The 20,135-nt window shown below is 33.2% G+C and overlaps 2 protein-coding genes across 6 annotated transcripts; both read right to left on the reverse strand.

The window, feature by feature from the left end:
- Positions 1–1,263: 1,263 nt before the first annotated feature.
- LOC111704072 (cholinephosphotransferase 1) lies at positions 1,264–20,095 on the reverse strand. 3 transcript variants are annotated; one of them, XM_023476212.1, is made up of 14 exons: positions 19,945–20,095; positions 9,699–9,874; positions 9,375–9,474; positions 9,150–9,207; positions 8,874–8,928; positions 8,596–8,708; positions 7,560–7,633; positions 7,296–7,353; positions 4,429–4,509; positions 4,043–4,120; positions 3,923–3,957; positions 3,447–3,537; positions 2,906–3,044; positions 1,264–1,432 (listed from the first exon to the last, which is right to left on the reverse strand). In XM_023476212.1, exons 1-14 carry the CDS (start codon positions 20,058–20,060, stop codon positions 1,389–1,391), a joined length of 1,218 nt encoding a protein of 405 aa, XP_023331980.1. In that variant the 5' UTR covers positions 20,061–20,095; the 3' UTR covers positions 1,264–1,388. The 3 variants fall into 3 exon arrangements, 2 of the variants coding, with proteins under 2 accessions (XP_023331980.1, XP_023331979.1); XM_023476211.1 differs by lacking the exons at positions 7,296–7,353; positions 7,560–7,633 and adding an exon at positions 7,904–8,038; XR_002765741.1 differs by lacking the exons at positions 1,264–1,432; positions 7,296–7,353; positions 7,560–7,633 and adding an exon at positions 7,904–8,038 and having other exon boundaries at positions 3,009–3,044; positions 3,447–3,563.
- On the reverse strand, positions 9,882–16,674 carry LOC111704071 (uncharacterized). 3 transcript variants are annotated; one of them, XR_002765740.1, is made up of 2 exons: positions 12,043–16,674; positions 9,882–11,331 (listed from the first exon to the last, which is right to left on the reverse strand). XR_002765740.1 is itself a non-coding variant. In XM_023476210.1 (2 exons), the coding sequence occupies exon 1, from the start codon at positions 14,336–14,338 to the stop codon at positions 12,362–12,364; it is 1,977 nt and encodes a 658-aa protein (XP_023331978.1). In that variant the 5' UTR covers positions 14,339–16,674; the 3' UTR covers positions 9,886–12,149; positions 12,344–12,361. The 3 variants fall into 3 exon arrangements, 1 of the variants encoding a protein (XP_023331978.1); XM_023476210.1 differs by having other exon boundaries at positions 9,886–12,149; positions 12,344–16,674; XR_002765739.1 differs by having other exon boundaries at positions 9,890–10,225; positions 10,287–16,674.
- Positions 20,096–20,135: the final 40 nt, after the last annotated feature.

Here is a 20,135-nt window from a genome sequence, read left to right on the forward strand (position 1 = left end):
TTTCTTAAATCAAAGATTTTAACAAATCCAATCAAATTTATTTTAAAATTTGTTCTCTAACATCTTCCTTTTCGCAAAATAACTTAAGTGTTAGCATGAAATTTCCACACAAAAAGGAGACTCGGTGCTGCATAGCAAATCTGGGAGGCTCATGACGGTCGGGGGTTCTCTCCCTACTTAGGCAGACCTACAGATTCATTTGATTCCTCTTTGATATCCTGTGAGTGCCATACCTTGAAGAGTTAACTTTAAAAAAGAAACAAGCATTGATCCTGAAATTTACAAGTACCCACATTGGATATCGAGTTCAAGATTAATGCTATTCCACAAAGTTCCGATCTCTGTCTAATTTTTATTAGCTAGTTGTTCAAAAGTGTTTTTTTATTTAAGATGTGGGGAAATGAAAATCTTGCAGAAAAGTAGTTCATTTTCTTCAAGTCAGTGTTCGGCGAAGAAGAAAAGGGTTGGACAATTTTCAAAAAGAAAACAATCTTTTTTTGTGGCACAAGTGTAATGTCTTTTTTAGAACACAATGTATATTTCAAACTTAATGATATCTCGAGTTATAAACTAAGAGCATATTTAGATTTCTAGAAACAAAAATAAAATAAATAATATTAAAATAGTATCTAACTTTAGACAAAAATTTATTTTCATTGGTTTTCATTCCTTAAAAAGTTTGTCGGCAGGTGATGATTGAGCGGATCAGTTTATTTTCAGGATTATTTTGTAATAATTTGATATTCTGGCATCAATATACAAAACTGGCACCTTTCTCGGCCTTGCTTTAATTAAGGTTGAAAAAAAAACTAGGCACTTTTAAAATAAAAAGTCTTGAAATATGAAATGTTAAATTAAGTCACAAAAAAGAGGAAATATTATCAGAGCTAAAAACTTTAGAATGGAATATCCTTATTCCCCGATCTGTTAATTAATCTGGAGATTAAAAATGAGAGGAGAACAAGCAATATTTAATCTGGAGATTAAGAAAAAGAGTGGATCAAGCATCAATCCGGATATCCACCATTCTTAAGTTCCCAGCTCTGAACAAGCATAGCACATTTTCCCTCCAAGTTAAATTATTTCACGACTACTAAAACGAGAATATCCCCATTATGCAACTCTAAACACGAATGAATGACGCAGGACCTAATTCTTTATTATTATTTTATGAAAAAGGCCCCAAGTCTTGTGCAGTTTTAAATTAGAGAATTGTTTAAGATAAATCTAGGACCTAGGTTTCATTGAATAAGATAAATAAACTATGATAAATATAATATAATTAATCAAATGAGTTGGGAGACAAAAAAAAAACGAAAACAATTGTTTGCAAAGGGTTGGAGGACTATCGATAGAGATGCCACGCATACCAGGTTAAATTGTTAAAACTAACTTCTGCTAATTTTCTTTCTTTGCCGCGTCGAAGTAGCACCTGAAATAATAAAATTAGATTTTAGTAGTTTTTCTAAATAAACAATAGGCACACTGCTGAAAATAAACAATTAGGTTTCAAGTAAAAACACCAAAACTTTTCCTACTGAGTCATAATCTCAAGTTTTAGAAAATGCCACGTAGGGAAATTTGAGTAAATTCTAGAAATCAAGTGCATTTTCAGGTCTTAAATCAAACGCAACTCTAATTTAAAGGCTTAATTAAGCTATTTCTGTGTTTAAAATAAATTATTTTAAACTGTAAAAGGCAGGATCTCCAAATTTAGTGAACTTTCCTAAACAGTCGTAAGACATGGTTTAGCAAAAAATCAAAGCCCTCTGTGAGCGTGTGACTACCTAAGTACTGTCTGAAAGAGTCTTTTTGAAGCGAAATCAGTAAAAATCATACGAAAAGAACTTTTTCATACCGTATTTAGACAGGGATTTGATTTTTTCCTACAATAAAAAAACTTCAAAAATATTTTTGGAACAGTGAAAAAAATCGCGCGTAACTATTTTTTTTTGCAGAAAAAAATTATAATTTTTACAAAACTTTATGGGAAATGTTTATTCTATTGTTGTCCATAATTTCAATGAGAATTCATTAAAAGATATGACAAAAAATCCGTGAAATCAAAAATTTTTTTAAAGGGAATGCTCACTGTGCTCTGTGCAGTGTGCACATAGTGTTATATTTTTAAAAATGTCAGGACACACCAAATACAATTTATTCTAACCTCGTAAAGTCTTATTTTTTTTTTTTAAATAGGGGTTGGAAAGGATTTTTTAACAATCAATAATTTAGTTTTTTTTAAAAAAGACAACCAAAAACAAGTCCAAGCTAAATTCGTTTAAAGTTGAAAATTTAAACTGTAATTTAAAAATAATCTAAAATTTGTTAAATATAACTTTTCTATAAAATTCTATTTAGGGCCAGAGAGAAAACCTTAAAACAAGGAAAACCAATTTACTGAATATGTTATATTTTTAAAAATGTCGTCTTAAAAATCTCTTTTCAGCGTATTCCAAGGTTTTAAAAAGACCCTATCATCTGCTGAAAGTTGAGGAGCCTTTTTACTATGCTCTCACAAAAGACTTAATGCTTGCAAATATTCACTTAACATTATTTTTTGTCATATCTTTCAATTTTTTACAAGTTTTTATTCCCCATTTTCTAGGTTACATAGCTTCAGTTGTTGATTAAAGATTTTTTTATCATGTATGCGCACAGATTATTAAAGTTACTCGAATAAATCACACAATTAATGTAAAAACAAATTCTTTAGCCAATTATGTGTTCTTAATTACTAGCTGTCTATGAATTAAATGTATACAATTAGCCAAGCTATGTTATTATGTTTAAACGGCTTTTATTAAAAATGAAAGGTTAATAAAGCTGAAAATTATTTTGAAGGTGCACTTTACTCTGCCACTGTTTTTAAAAGAAAAACAATTTTTAATAAACATTTTCTAACCTTGTGATGTTTCTCCGTTACTACTGTTTGTGATTGTGGGAGGAGGGTAGGGGATTTTAAACAGAAATATATTCAAATATTCACAAATTTCCAGACATACTCCTCCACAATATCTCAGTAGGTCTACTACTACCCATACCTAGAACAAAAGGCGAAAAAGCATTAAAACAACATTTTAGTTGTGTTGCAATTTTCCCCCAGTCATTTTTTATACGAAATTTCTTGTTTAAGTTTTCATGAAAAACTTTGAAAAGAGTGAACATGTTTACATTTTTTTACTCATAATCCCCCCCCCCAAAAAAAAAGGGATGTTAAGATATTCAAAATGCTCCTTGAGGAAAACTAAGTAAAATGAACCCGCTTTGCAAAGTTTTTGTAAAAAAAAATCGTCTATTTTTATCTCAAAAGAAAGTTGTCTAAAACTACTATTACAGGAAATTAAACATTTTACTTACGATGGGGACCCTTGGTAAAGAAGTATTCCTTAACTTCTCGGTATAGTAGTTGCAACATTGCTAGGTACAGTGTACAATATATTTACCATGGCTAGGGAAAGCAGCCATTTCTCTGGGACTACAGTGCTAAAATACTGGTTTATCATCAACATCATAGGAGCCAATAGAGCAGGGTCCCTAGAATACATAATAGAGCAGGGTCCCTAGAATACATCTCAGGGATATTCAAGGAATAAATAGGATGAAACTTATATTTCTAAGTGACTGCGCATTTCCTCATTAAATTGGGGAAAATATTTGATTTTAGGACAAACCTATTTGGAAGTTCTTGAGATTTCCGGAGAAATTCTGAAAAATTTCTGGAAGTTCTTGAAAGCTTAAAAGCCTTTAATATACTTTAAAACTTATCAAAAAGGGTGCCAAACACTTAATAAAAATAATCTGTTTGATCTGGATTTAAAAATATTAAAAAACAGTATTTTCCATTTCGCAAGTTATAAGTTGAAATTGTGTGAACTTAAAAAAAACTAAAAAAGAAAGAAAGCGTAATTATTTTATTTACCTATGATGAATTTCACTTTTGCACATATGCGCAACCTAAAAAATAAGAATTAGATGACACACTAATTAAGATTTTAAACAACATTATGTTCGCAAATCCATTTTAAAAGGGTGTTCTTACCACAAGTCTGTTTGTAATTTTAGCAGCAATAAGACCAAACATTAGAGTGTAGAGTATCGGTTGGTCGTGGTAGACAGCCTAGAATAAATGCCTTTCAAAGAACGATGGTAAAATAAAACGACCCCCCCCCCCCCCCNTATCGGCATATTTAGAGTTGAAAAATACATATTACAAGGTAAATTTCTTTATTTAACCCATAAACATTACTAACTAAAGGAGGATTTTAACTTTTTTAGACATTTTTTATTTTCCTATACATTAATTCCATGTTTAACAGTTGCTGGGTAATAGAAAATTGAGAATAAATTAGTAAAAAACATTTAGCAAAGATGAATTGAGACTAAAAATGTTGTTTAGAAAATCGGGTCTTCAGAGTTAACGCTTACCTCGTCTGATCTGTACGCAATAACCCAGGCTGGAAGAATAACAAATAGAAGAGGAGATGCAGGGGAAAGAACACTGGTGCCCTGCAATTAATTTATGTGCACTAAAATGTTTTCTTAACTAAAAAAGTGATAAATCTTAAATTCCAATTCCTTGATAATTGATAAACCCTCAATTATTAGGCCCCAAAAGTTACCGCTCAAATTGATTTTAAAGACCAGAGAAGAGGGATAATTACTTCAAAGTTTGTTTGAATCTAAAAAACCCCGAGGGCAAAGTTCCTGAATAAAATGTTATTTTAAAATCAACTTTCATTTTCTTTCCCAACAAATAAATTTAGTGAGGAGTTTAATTTTTAGATTTTTTGTAGATATCTAAAAACATTCTTAAATCTACATTGTTACTTTGCGTTCTCTATCTGTGTTACAAAGTAATATTCAGATAATAGTTAAAAGAGGAAAATAGTGTCAGTTTGTTTCTCATTAAAAACATCGCGGATTTGAAGTAAAAAAAAGATTTTACCCTTGAACTATGAACGGAGTTTCCTTTTCACAAAATAACAAACTTCGAAAACATATTACATCCTAGAAAACTAGCAACAGTCTAAATAACCTTTTTGTTGTTTTAAAATTGATTGAAAATATTAAAATGGCTTATTCTTAAAGATGTGAAGTGTTAAACTGGGATAATCGTTTGTGTTGAAAGTTAAAATTTTTCATTTGTTGTGTTGAGAGTTAAAATTTTGCAAAGTGTATTGTGAAACACTGTAAGGGAAATGAAATGTTTTACTCTACAGGACATTTTAACAGTGCATTAACAATATTTTTTAATGTAAACTCAAAAAATATGGATTGCATGTACATTGTACATTGTACAATGTACATGTAAAATATATATTTTACATAATATGTAATGATAAAAATTCAAGTTCATTTAATAATGTTAAGAAAAACCAAGCTTAAAACCAAGCAATAAATCAGCTTCCTACGATGATTCTAAGATGTGTGTATACAATATACACTGTTTAAATTTCCCGCATAAATACGTTTTATGCCCCCTCCCCCTTTTTTAAATTAAAAACACATTTGAAATTTAGATTTTTGAACGAAGCAAGTAATTTTCCCGCACTAACTCCATTCTGGAATATACATAAACAGGTTGCATTAAATTAATTTTTATTATTATTATTTATTAATACTAATGAGCCCTATTTTATAAACGAGAGATACAGGAAATAGGGTTTACAAAGTTTTCCGACGAGTCTGATAGAAAAAACATGAAAAATTTACAACTACCAAGGTTTAGTTAAAACGGTTTCAATAGTTGTTGTAATCACCTATGTGTAAGTAACAGTTTTAACCAGTTTCATTCCATTTTAATTTATTTGGGACTATTTGTAATTTTCCTGTATCTCTTTTAAAGTAAAACAAGAAATTTTAGGAAAAGAAGCATGCACCCTCCTCTAAACTACTCAGTAAAGCGTCAGCTTTGATTTTTTTCATAATAAACAAGGACAAACTTTATCAGTCAAATTTAACCAACCTCTTCTTAACATTGGACCACCGTAAATTCAAGAAAAACATCACATATATCTTATCTTTCTAATAAAATTTTACTACAAATTACAACACACAAAAAAAAATAAAGTTAGGAATAATTCTACCTATGGAATAGTTAGGCAACTTATATACTATCCAACAGGGGTGTATATTTTCAGGAAAAATTATCCACCTCTTTCACTTTTTCTCCAGGAGTTAGGTAAGACTATTTTTTAGGATATCCTCGCTAAATTGGGGAAAATAAACATATTTTTGGGAGAAAAGTATCAAAAAGGATAAACATACTTACTTTTTGAGATCCAACTTTTCATTCCCCCCCCCCTGTCAAGATCACCAAAAATCAAATTTTATCACAACCTATTATCGATGTAGATTAGCAAATTACTCGAGCCTTTCACAAATCCTTCTGTATTAAGCAAAAAATGAGTGGGGAGATGTTGGCATATTTATCGATAATAAAATATATGCGATTCTTTATACTTGCATTGGCCTTTTAGAAGTTCAAAACTTAGGCACTCTAAGCCAACGTGATAATCAATAGAGATAACTTTTTAAAGCTATCAAAATTAAGGGAAATATCTTAAGCCATGAAATTAAATTTTTAATTTTCTAAATGGCAAATGGGTTGTCACCACAATGTATTTAATTCCAGCATCTGGTTCTAGAAAACTTCTCCCTTCATACTGTGGCTGTACTTTTTAAATACAAACTGTGCATAATTGAAATACTTGAATATACTACTATAAAACACCCCAACAGAAAGGAAACATATAACATACAGTTAGGGTTGTTAATCTTTTTTTGTTTCGTTTTTCAATCGTTTTCAAAAGCGATCGTCTCGTTTTTGAAAAAAACGATCGTTTTTTAAAAATGACCCACTCGTTTTGAACTTTTAAAAAACGAATAACGATCGTTTCAGAAAATGATCGTTTTTTTAAAGACGATTTGTTATGTTAACAATCGTTAACGATTGTTAACGAAACGACGAACTTTATAAAAACGGTCGTTTTTGGAAAAACGATCGTTTTTGAAAAAAAATTACATGCAACGTTATTGAATGTCGTCTTCATGTTAAAAAGTTGTGGGGGAGCTAAAACTTCTTGATATTTTCTTAAAAACTACTCAATGATAAGTACAGATAGGGATGTTAAAATTTTAATTTTTTGAAAAACGATCGTTTTTTTCAAAAGCGGTTTCGATTTTTTATCGTTGTTTTCATAACGAAACGATCGTTTAAAAAAAAAATGAAAACGTTAACATCCCTACGTACAGGAGCTGATGAGCACCAATGAACACCTAGATCAACTCACCGCTAACGTGCTCCCATTCTTGCCTGCACCAGGCGATGTACAGATAGGCAGGGTTCCACTGTACCAAGATCAACCATGATTAACAAATGAATTGAATCAAGACCAATCCAGTTTTTATATCATCTGACACAGTGTTATTTTTTTTATTCCCACACGTCTTTTAAAAACCAAATATTGGAAATCATTTCATTTCAGAATTGGATCTTAAATTTAGTTTCGTATTGCAATTAAATAATTGCGTATGTTTTTAAAAGTAGATCCTCCCTGAGATGAAAAAGTGCTATACCGACACCAGTGGCAACATATGCATCACGCAAAGTTAAGAAGGATCCAAAAACCTAAATGTTAGATAACACATATCTATTAAAGCTAGGACTATCTATAGCATTAAACCAGGGACTTAAACCTTAACCAGTTCACCTCGCCACATCTGTACAAGAACATTGCAGAACATTCCAGAACAGGTGACAAGGCGATTGGTCCAAAATATAAGATTTGGTGTCCAAGTAATCACTAAATCTATCGAAGGTCTGCTGTCCTAGTCTTCAAGGGAAAGTAGTAGAAGAGTGTGCATGCATCTTAACCTATCTTAACACATGCAAACTTACAGCAACAGTAGAACCACTCTTTCCAGCCCCACCATTCAGGATTTTATCAATGGTTCCACCAGGAGTTATCATTGATATTAATCCGCAACCTGCTCCAAAAAGTGTCACTACTTGGTTCAGAGATATCAAAACTAACTGAAAAATGGATTTAATTTTATTAAACGATAACAATACCTACCTATTAAATCTGTTCATTATAAAGTATAAAAAATAAGAAAAATAATTTCTTAAAAATTTTAGTTATTTCATCAATATTTCGAGTGATGTCTTTAAAAAATTTCTTTTACAATTGTCTAAGGCATAATATGGAATTTTTGTTTAATCATCATTTTCAAATTCAAATGCTTATCTTAATATAAACATTGGAAAATAAACATAACAAAAAATGTGTACTTTAATCATATTATTCTGATGCTCAAATCAGCATCTAATACTTAAATAAATCAGTGTTTGCAACGTTGATTAATAAATAAAATAATAAATCATAAATTTATGTTTTAACAATTAAACCATTTTTGTAGTATTTCCCCTGAAAAAAAAACTCAATTTATCAATAAAAAACCATGAATTTTAATGTCGGCGGAAAAAGAAACATGCATTCCTGGTTTTTAAGCAATTGTATCGTTTGAAGCAATTAGCTACGTTCTTTAGGAGTTTAAATTTCACTCTGAAGTATAATAGTAAAATCTTACACTAGTTGCCCAGATGTCAAGATTAAAGAATGACGAGAAGGAGGATAGAAGCATAACACAGACGACAACCAATTGTCCTTCTGTTACGTCGATCTTTCCGAACTGAAGAGTTCCTAAAAATATTTGAGTTTTCTCGTTATAAATTGTTGATTATTTACATATTTTCAAAAGAAAAACAGTAAGAAAATATAAATCAAGATTTGTCCAGTTTAGACAGGAACAAAAAAATATATAGTTACTTTAACATGCATATTTAAGGTATCACTTAAACTTTTCACCTGACACATAGGTTTGCCAGTGTGCACAGTAGAACAGAGTTGAGGCACACAAGCACTGAAATAATATTTTTTTAGTTTTTGGTTTTTGTATGAAGTGTATGGGTGTATGTATGTATGTATGTATGTATGAATGGGTGTATGTATGTATGTATGTATGTATGTATGTATGTATGTATGTATGTATGTATGTATGTATGTATGTATGTATGTATGTATGTATGTATGTATGATGTATGTATTTATGTATGTATTTATGTTATATGTATGTATGTATACCTGGAAAAGCATCCAGCCCGGATATCTACCAAGCTGAACAGCGCAACAGGACGCCAAACTAAAACATGTTAAAAATAAATAGATCCTCATTAAAAGAATTAGGCACTTTAAGTTTATTTACAATTCACAGCGTGTACAATGTTGGTTTTGCTTCACAGTGATGGAAAAATTTTAATATTCTGATAGAAACATTAAAAACATGCATTTTTTCAATTATGTCCTCACCTGACAAACACAGTACTTAAACTATCACATCCATGATCAAATAGTTCTCCTAAGGGATTTGAACTAGAAGTCCTGCGGGCCTGTTTACCATCAATGGCATCTAGATAATGGGGGAACTTAAATGGTAAGAGGGCTAAATTGTAGTGTTCATCTCAACAGTAGTTTTCATCTAAATAATGTTCAGCATTGTGTATTTCTATAACTTACTTAGCTTATATAATATAAAATGACATTTTTCTGAACAGGCATATTTTGCTTAATATAAATTATATATTAAAAGTGGAAACGCTAAAATCCTTTAAATAATACTACTATCTAATTTACCTAGTGTTTGATAAACAAACAACCCTACAGCACAAAGTGATGTTGTCCACCAGGGCGCATCTTCAGTAGCTGTTGGACAGTATGCAATTAGTATTAATGAGGTGAAGATGTTTACAAACAAACCAACAATTGTAATCAGGTTTGGGGCTACCCATAGCGGGACAAACTCAACTATCCTAAAAAATGAACAAATTTAAAGAGAGGGAGGAACTCACCTGGATTGAAAGAAAAAAAGAAAGAAAGGCAAAATTTTAATGTTGGGACATTTCATAGAAAGACATTTCATAGATGGGACATTTCATAGTTCGACACCTCATTTCATCGACAGGACATTTCAATTTTTTAAATTAATCGAATTTAATAAATTATACCCTGTTCTTTCCATGATTTATCTTACTTTATAGTTTATACTTAACATATTATTCATATTTTTGCTTTTAACTATTGTAGAAAAATGTCTTACTCCGCTTTATATATTATGAGCTAAATATGCTGCTTCAATCTATCACACACTCCATCCTCTCTACCTATACAGGTATATATGATCCATAAATAACACTCCTTGGCAATCCTTTAGAACTAACATACCAGTGTAATCTTCAGGCTAATACTTCCTCAGGGTAATGGCCTTGAATCACAGTATTCTTGTGTTTGGTAGATCTTCCTAATCCCCTGGTTACAAAGAATAGGACTAACAAGATTGTATCAAGTAGAACCATATGATGAACCTTTCCCTGTGCTTATATGTCCTGTGTCACTGTCCCTTTCTAAACTGGAGTGTGCTCTTACCAACATGAAACAAATTTACCGCTGAGGACTCTGTATTGTCCTGCCTCTCCCCACTCTCCCTGTTTCTATCACCAGTAGTGGTACCAGCCTGCCTGCACTGTCCCGCAGACTTGTAATCTTCGACTGCTGCTGTCTCATGGTTGGATCTAAAACTTTTCTCTTCCTACATTGGCTGCATAAATAATTCAAGCCAAACTTGCATTTCTTTGGCTGATCTAATCCGCCAGATCATTTTCACATATCTCATAAGAGGTTCTCTGGTTGGTCTGTTGACTATACTTTATGCCTTCTCTATGCCTCCAGTATAGGTTTTGCCAATCTTGTGATTGTAATTTCTTATGAGCTCCTGTCTTCCCCCCATGTCTACATCTGTGTTTCAGCTTGGGTTTGGGTTCATGACGTTGTATTCTTGATCCAATATGTCTACAGCTAGGCCAGGGTCTGGGTTCTTGACCCCATCTTCTAGGACCAATCCATTGGTCATGTCCAGCATCGATTCTTCAGATACATCCCTTTGCCCCTCCCCCTCTGTGTTCTTGTTATCAGAGTTAGCCAGTGATTTAACATCCATTTCTACATCTGTACTATCATTAACGATCACATTCCTGTGTTTTATCCAGAGACGGGTTTAACTGACCACTAGTACAGTTGGGATGGTTTGAACTTTGTTCAACTGGCAGGGGAAGGAGGAAAACAGACAAGGGTTCCTTTCTGATACTGGGCAATTCTATGCTTTCTACCCCTATTAATGTGAAGGGGTGGGGAGCATCACTAGGGTATCCATCACGAAACTCTTTAAATACATCTAGACTGACCAGCCTAGGTTTCCCTTTCTCATATTCTTCTTAATTATAAAAAACTAATACTTAAAACGTATAGTTAATAGGACTAAATCCTAAAATGGCAGGATTGGATAGGACAAAACATCCCGTTCGACACTGCTATGGTCGGCAGCTCCTGGCTCATCATGGCTAACAACAGGCTCATCAAATAACAATTAAAAACTCCGTTTCTCCTTCAAAAACCTTCATCTTCTCAAAAAACTTTCCTTCATTTTCTCAAATAGCTTTCCTTTATTTTCTCAAATAGCTTTCCTAAAATGATCATCCTAGGTTTGTGGTGTCTCAGGCTTTATTGGATTATAGAAATGATTATAAGAAGGAGAAAGGTTAGCTTTAAACAATAAAAAGAAGTTTAAAAATTGAGCCATTAAAAATCACATTGCTGCGATAGTTGTATGAATCAGTTCTGGAGTGGATTTGGCCTGGCCTGGGCGAACCCACCTGCAAAAACACAGTTTAGAATTAAAGAAGAATAAAAATCTAATGAAAACAAATTTTTAAATTGTGCTCTTTGTAAAAGGGGCACTGGACCCCTTGTTTGATACATGGGTCCAGTGCCCCTTTGGCACTGGACCCATGCTGGGTCTTGCATTTTTTATATAAAAATCCATGGCTTAGAAAACTCAATGTGCAAAAACTGATGAATCAGCCCAGCCCACTCCGCCTCCGCCACAGGTATTAATTAAATTTAAACTTTTTAAAAATAAAATTACCAAGGTAAATAATTCCAATTCCAATAAATCCTTTCTGTGTAGTTTGGTGGTCAAAACTTCAGTTTGTTCCGCATTTTTTTAATGGTGAATATCATTTGTTCTAGTTTCTTCCCCGGGATTTCCATTGGTTTGTAATATTTGTTTTTATCAATGTTGCATGTTTTGAATATTTTAATGACATATTTATGTCTTTCTGAAGTTTCATTATAGACCGTCTTAGTTAGGAATATTTTCTTCTCTTTAGACTCTGATTTTTTATGTTTTTGCATTTTATTGATTTCCCATTGGTTAAATCCTTTACCTTTAAGAATGGTGTTTATTACTTTGTATTGATTTTCGAGCTCCTTTCTGGTTGTAGTATGCATCCTTGCAGTGTTGAAGTAACTAAGGCCAGCCATTCTTTTATATCGGGATGAGTATTAGAGTTTGGGGGAATTATATTATATTTGTTGTTAGATTTTCTCAGGACAGTAGTAAAAGGTTTATTGCTATTTGGGTTATTGTATATTCGAATATTTAAAAATTTCCCGTGGATAATTTTCGATTCCATGTTGAATTTTATGCTGGCTGGGTATCCGTTTCCTATTATTTTAACTACATTGAACATATCTTTTCTGTTTCCACTAATATGAATTGAGACGTCGTCTCTGAATCTTAGGAATCTGAATACGTTTTTTAACAAATTATTCCTAGCAAGTTTTGTAAACATTTTAATTTCATAAATAGCTAGAATTATCTCGCTACCACGAGCTGCGGAACAATCTCCCATTGAAAATCCTTTAAGGGTTCTGAAAATCCCTAATGGCTCTTTAAAATATGAGTGCTTCATAATACATTTAATTAATAACCTAATATATGAGATAGATGATTCATGGAGTCTGGCATATCTGCATCCTTCTGATACACATTCTATTAACAGTTCTTCATTGCAGTTTGAATATAGGTCACTGAAGTCTCCCTCTAGCTCTATGGATCTGCCCCATTCTCCAGTTTTGGTTTGTTTAATCCTGTCTATGGCTTCCTTGACTCCAGTAACTGAAGGAGAATTAATTCCGAATAGATTTTGGAACTTTTCTTGGATGTAAAATAGTAAATGGTTAAAGACTTTGTCTAGAATTTTTTGAACAATTTTGATTGGATCTTTCATTGAACTTTTTATCCGGCGTGAAGTAAGGTGTGTTATGTTTTCATGATTAATAGTTTTCAATTTTAAGACTTTAGGTTGGAGTCTTAGAACACCTATTTCGGAGTTTCCCTCTTTCCATGCAAAGTCGGATTTCAGGATTATTTTACTTAGTTCAGGAGGTATATTCCTCTGGGCTTCAGAAAGAAATAGAGTAATATTGTTCAAATACCATTTCTCCGTTATTTTTACGAGTCCAAAATGTTGCTGACAGTTTATTTTTTCATATTGATCTAACAAGTCTTTCATGTAGATACAAGCGTATCCTACATTTTTGTCTGCTTCAATGAGAATTTTATCTAGACCTAATGAAAATGTTCTTTCAAAATTTTCATGTTTTTGTGTTGACCTTTTAACTTTTAATTTTAATTCATGCTTGAATTGTTTCCTAATTTTATTATATGTGGTTTCAAAGGTGAAAAGATTGTTACGGACTATAGGTTTGTTTTTAACAAGGGAACTTTTCCTTAGGCTTCTTAATCCTTTATTTAAATGATTAGTTTGCCATGAAAACTTAATGTTATATTCATGTTTAAGAAAATTTTTAAACAAAGATCCAATCTCATTTTCAAAAGATTCTAGTTCTTGCTTAGTATTAAAATTGACGTAGGGGGTAAATTTTCTTCCAAGATCTAATTTATTTGTTAAATCATGAGACAGTTTTTCATTTGTGAGATTAAAGAAACAATCCCCTTTTAGTGATTCCTGTATTTCCTTGATTTCTTGTTTGACAAAGTTCCCTAGATGGATTTCGAGATCTTTGAAAAGTATTACTGCTATTTTTTGCTGTAAGGTATCCGTTATATTTTTAAGATTATATTTGATTAATTTAGAATCGGTGTTTCCTAATTTTTCCAAAAGTTTGGTTTTGAAATCAAGGGTTACGTTTTTTTCCGTAATTAAATCCATCCAGTTTTCTAAATCGATTAAGAAATTAGTTCCGGAGGATAATTTAAAACTATCTTCTCCTTCGTACAATCCAATGCAGGAGCATTGAGTGTTCGCAATTAAAGATTCAATTTCTTGGCCTAGTATTTGAACGACACGTTTTGTTACCTTCGAAACTGAATTTAGCCCAAGTAGGGTTAGGATCATTGTTGTTACCTGGTTCATAATGTCTGAAAAAATTAGAACCACGATTATAAAATGTATTTTATTTTCGAGATAAATGACATTATGTTGAGATCGATTTATATTTTCAACATTTAAATTTATTATTCTCTTTACAGCATATTTAAATTGGTTGGTGCCGAACTAAAGGATATGGATATAGCAATATGAATCTGTATTAATTGAGTTTAATGATAAAAGGATTTTAGATTCAAAAAATGGATATTTAGTATTGTTGATTGGATTCTAATGGATATAACAGATGTGAACAAAAGGGATTTTAAGATATAAGTTTTTTAAAAACTCTTGAAGAACAATTTTCCAAAAAATAAAAGTATATTTAAAAATAAAAACAGAATAGGAGGATGTAATTGTATCAAACATTGTTTCAATTCAAATGGATTTAGGAACATTCTTGAATATTTACGATCCTACAACTTATTGATCAGTGGACCAAAATTGTTTCATTATGGAATTAAAATTACAATTTTGAAAAAACAAAATTCTCAGGATGCAGTATAATTTAGAGAAGAAACTATCTCCTGAACAAAGTTTACTTATGAAATATTCTCAGTTTAATCCGAATTAGAGCTAGAAGTAGAAATTGAAATTCTCTTTGATCTACGACTAGTGTTAGAGCCTGTAGAAGAGTCTCTATCTGTTGTGATTGTCGGATTCCGTCGTTTTCTGGTAGAGCGTTGTTCAGTTGAGCAGGTTGTGGATTCTTGGGCACTTGTTGAGGTGTTAGATCCTAATGGAGATGTGCTAAGTTGGAGTTTATCATCACTCACATTCAAAAACCTGTGGATCTTCGGTTGACTTGGATCACCTGTAAACTCTTTCTTCTGTTGTGAAGAAAGTTCCTTTTTCCGTGGAACTGGTTTGCGGTTGGTCACTTGAGAGAACTTCTCTGAGAATTTTTCCATTTCCTCTCCAGGGGTATCTTCTGGGTTAACATATTTCCGTGTGACAATAACAGGAGCGAAATTCCTTGATTTTGGTTGAATCTTGACGCACCAATCGGATGTTGTTTCTATTTTGTTAGAATTTTTCGGGAAGACCTCATACGACCAGAATACCATGTATTTATCTTCAACAATAAGTTTGGACAGATTATTGATTTCTTCTTCTGTTCCAAAGGACCATACCTGCACTGACTCTCCATTTCGTCCAACAGAAAATACAATGTTGTATCCAATCTTCTCTTTGCTATTTAGTCTAGGTCCGCTTGATTCTAAAATTTGTCCGTAGAAAGCTCTTTTGGAGTGTTTACCTATATTACCGACCTCTATGGGCTCAACTGGTTCACCTTGTCTTCTGGTTTCTTTTTCTAGGAATCTGGAAGGCCACAGGAATTGTTTTTTAAAAAGCTTTTGAAATGAATCTGTAAAATTAGGGTTACGTGAACTACCTTCTCCGAGATCTTCATAGTCTTCACGATTCCTAGATCTCCCAGTTTCATCATTAGAATCATTAGGAGTATCTTCCTTTTCCTTTTCCCTTGAGACCAGGGCAACCTCTGTTTCGTGTTCTTCATACTTATCCGGAGTAAAGGTAATCTCTTTCCTTGTTCCTCTGTTCTTTGCTCCTACACCCCCGTTTTTTGACTCCTTTATCGGTGGTGTTATCGCTCTTGAATCGTTAACAATTGGTAGTTCTTGATCTTCATTACCGTTTTCTGGATATAAGAATTGTTTAATTCTATTGGTGTCGACCTTGAATCCTCCAAAGAAATTGACATAACCATTTTGAACGAGATGGAGTGCATTTTGTTGGCATATGATGTGCTCATTCCAAACCTGATTCTCAGAAAATTAACGCCTGGTTCTAATCCTGGTTGGGTAGATTTGTATTCTTCTTTCAGTACAGAGTTTAGAACTCTTCTCAGCATCAGACCAAAAGCAAAGTTTGAGTGGTCTTTCTGTCTCTTATTTTCCTTTTCTATGAACTCTTTTACATTATCGCTTGTGCACTGGATGCTTTTCTTCTTGGCGCATGTTCCACAGATGTGTTTAACTTCAATATCTGATACACCATAGCATTCAGCATGTGAAAATCTTTTACATTCCAAGCAAACAATCATCCCATTTTCGTATGATTGAAATGAGCAAACACAATAGATGGCTCCCTCTTTCGTTTTACCCTCTTTCCTCTTTGGTTTACTTGCTTTATCATGGATAGATTGTGTGGACTCTTCGCTAATGCATTCTTCTTCTGAATGGATTTTCGAGGTTTTACCATTAATTGGTTCCTTGATCTCTTCTAAATCTTGGGAGTATTGTTTCTCTTTGGACAATGGGGTGATTGTCTTCCTGATATCTACGTCGCAGTGCGAATAATCTTGAAAATCTGTAAATAACAAGAGTCTGTGTTGAACTGTTTATATTTAGATATGAAAAGGTACAGGTAAACACGTTGACCGCAACTAGGGTCAAGGAACTCAGTGCGAATAATCTTGAGTCCTAAAATTTATATAGATGGTTAAGGTTTCCAAAACAACATCATATTCTTCTCTCTTCAGCTAAGGCTGGGGCAATTTTTCTAATAACCTTGTATGGCCCCGAATAGTACAATCTTAACTTAACACAACTCCCAGGTATCAATTTTGGGTCAAAGAGCCAAACCCATTCCCCAATCTCAAAATTAGATAACATAGGTTTGTAATATTGAGCATTTCTCCTTACCAATTCTTGCTGTTTCTCTCTCACATGCCAGCATAAGCAGTCTGAAACCTTTCTTGCATTGTCTCTGTCCATGCTGATAATTCCATTTCTCTGTCTGCCTTAGATACTGGATATGCCCAGTGTACCAGAAGTGTAGCTTCACATCCAAATATAATAAAAATGGAGTCTGTCCTGTACTTGCATGAACTGTTGTGTCAGAGGCCAAACAGGCCACCTTCACTCCCAGATCCCATTCATTCTGCATCTCCCTGCCCATTGTATGCAAAATTCTCACTATTGTTCTATGCCATTGCTCAATAATATTAGAGGAGGGGTTATATGGCGGGGTCTTAGTATGCAAATCTTCAATTCCACAAATAACTCTTGTCATAATTGATTGACAAATTCACCGCCATTATCCAAATGGATTTGGTTTGGCAGTCCGAAAACACTGAAATGTTTATGCATTATCACTCTTGCTTTGGTTCCTGCCCCTAATACAAATAGGATATGCACTGGCAAATCGTGTAAATCCATCTTGTACTGTTAACAAATAATGATTTTTTCTTACTGTTTCTGATAACGTTACAAGATCAATGAACACCTTCTCCCCTACATTTCCCACAGTACTAGGCACATGAGGACCCATCTTTGCTTTGATGCTCCTCTCCTTAGTCAGACAAACATCACAACGTTCTACCAATCTACAAATCTTTTCATGTGCTGAAACTACAAAAAACATCCTCTGGAATGTCTAAAGTTCTGTTTACTCCTCTGTGTCTGGCTGTAACACCCTCATGACAAAGTTGAAACTTCCTTTAATTTCATTTCCGGTATGCATATCCTCAATGCATCATAAGGTTTGTCTGCATCTGTGTGTCTGTTGTAACATAGAAAACCATTATGTATCTTGAATAACATAGGATTGAATATCTGTCTCACTGTTAACACTTCCTGTATATATCCTCTTACTTCCAATAACTTAGGAGTTCTTCCTTCTAGAATCAACTTAATCACTTCCTTCCAGACTTCATTAGTCTCTTGTAACTTCCTTGATTCGTTTCCATCTAGTATTTCATGCCCGGTTTCAGGGCTCATACTATGCACCGCCAGTGAATTTCTGGCAAACTTCTACCTTTCTTTAGCTATCTTATCTGGGTCTCCATCCATCTCTGATGCATATGATAACTTGAGTTCCTCTACTTCATTATAAATCTGCCATATCCTGTAAGGGAGCCCTTAGGTCTGTGTTGTAGGTCCTCAGGTTGACCAGCTGATGATGATCTGATACTGCCTTAATTTCACTCTCGTGTTGTAAATCTTTCGGAAAAAAAGGCATGTTTTCTTCATTTCTGTGTTATACAACCCCATAATCATAGCATTCTTTAACTCTAAAAGGCTCCTTTTATCTGGTGCATATGCATGGACCCATAACCTCATCTTGTCCATGTAATATTTCCTGGGATCTTCAAGTCTTCCCTGTTTCCTGGTTACATATTACTGTTTCCTGCCTTCCTCATCTTTCCCTTAAGAAAACTTCTTTAGCAGTTCCATGAAGAATTCTCCTAATTCATAATTTACAAATGCTAAACCAGAAGCATCAACAGCACTACCTCTTGCCTGGCTGACCCGTGATGCATGACAACAGCATCTTTTTCATTTTATCATTTGGGATTGTTTCCCAATCATGAGTATCCATGTGTCTCCAGTTTCTCACACCATTTGAACACTGTTTCTGGATTTCCATCATATTTGGGGCGGACTGTGTGAAATATAAAAGTCTCTTCTTATATCCAGCTGCATCCCTACTCCTGTCTGCACACATCTGTAGTATACCCCTTCTGGCTATAATTTCCTCTTGCAGGGTTTGCAAGTATTTCTGTGTCTCATCCATCAACTTCGCCTGCTCCAGCATTGCTTTCACTCTTACAATTGGGGTGTGCATTTTCGGTGTAGTGTTGTTCTCCCATGTCTGCACATACCCCTTATCTTCTTCCTTTTTTTTCATTGCTTGTAGTTCCTTCTGTGTTGCTTCCATTTCCACATCTCTGTTCCACACAGCAACCTCCATTTGCTCTATTTTCCTCATCATCACTTCTAAGTGGTTCCATTCCGCCTTATCAGGTTCTATATTCAAGTCGTCACTTAGTAGTGTAGGGTATATTATGAACTGTTCCACTGTATCACTTGTAGCAGCACTGCTTTGCTGATGTTCTGTAAGTCTCAATTCCCCTTCCGGTATATTTTCCCTTGCTAGTGCTTCCCTTGCTATACTGCTCAAAAATGATTTCATCATACTATTCTTTCTGAACTTTGGGTTTCTGGCATTTAGATTGGTTTAATAGGTTTCACTGCTTGCCACCACTTTTGTAGAAAAATGCCTAACTACACTTTATACTTCATCAGCCTTAATATACTGCTTCAATCTATTACAAACTCTATCCTCTCTACCTATACAGTTTTTTTACAATCTGTAAATAACAAGAGTCTGTGTTGAACTGTTTATATTTAGATATGAAAAGGTACATGTAAACAGCTTGACCGCAACTAGGGTCAAGGAACTAAATAATGTATATTTACGGGTGACAAAGATATAAATGAAATACGGTTATACATTACACTATAATAACATATTAGATATCTTGTTATAGTTTAACCACTCACAGTTTGAAAAACAATATATTTATTTGAATTGTTATAAAAATATATGTATCTCAAACTGATCATATTGTAAAATTGTGAGGCATAATTTATTAAACCAAATATGTCTTTAAAAAAATTACTTTTCTGTCTATGATATCAATACCTTCTAATGAAAATTCTTCTTTACCTATGAAATTATCTGTCTAAAAAATCTGCTCATTCCATGAAATGTTTCTTAAAAACTTCAACTTTTCTTCTCAAACAATATCATTTAAAAACCCCCTCCTGTATCCTAATACTTACCAGTTCCAAAATATCTGCATTGCTGGATCTAGGAGGGATTGGCAGCTCGAACTGTATTTATGTTCTTTCAGCTTTTTCAGCTGAACATCAGATAATATCCGAACTGGATTTATCATGGCGAAATTTAAGCTCTGAAAAAATATTTTCTTTTTCTTCAGAATATGAATTAAAAACAATTTAATGGCCAAAAC

This window comes from Eurytemora carolleeae, unplaced genomic scaffold, assembly GCF_000591075.1.
Source record: "Eurytemora carolleeae unplaced genomic scaffold, Eaff_2.0 scaffold582, whole genome shotgun sequence".
In the NCBI taxonomy this organism is placed as follows: Eukaryota; Metazoa; Arthropoda; class Copepoda; order Calanoida; family Temoridae; genus Eurytemora; species Eurytemora carolleeae.

Bases quoted from the DNA above. Each gene is read 5' to 3' on its own strand.
- LOC111704071 (XM_023476210.1), bottom strand. From the start codon at position 14,338: ATGAACCAGGTAACAACAATGATCCTAACCCTACTTGGGCTAAATTCA.
- LOC111704072 (XM_023476211.1), bottom strand. From the start codon at position 20,060: ATGATAAATCCAGTTCGGATATTATCTGATGTTCAGCTGAAAAAGCTG. The intron at 8,929-9,149 runs GTATACATACAT...ATATTATTTCAG, and splicing joins CGGGCTGGATGCTTTTCCAG to TGCTTGTGTGCCTCAACTCT. The intron at 4,510-7,903 runs GTAAGTTTGCAT...AATTAATTGCAG, and splicing joins AGAGTGGTTCTACTGTTGCT to GGCACCAGTGTTCTTTCCCC.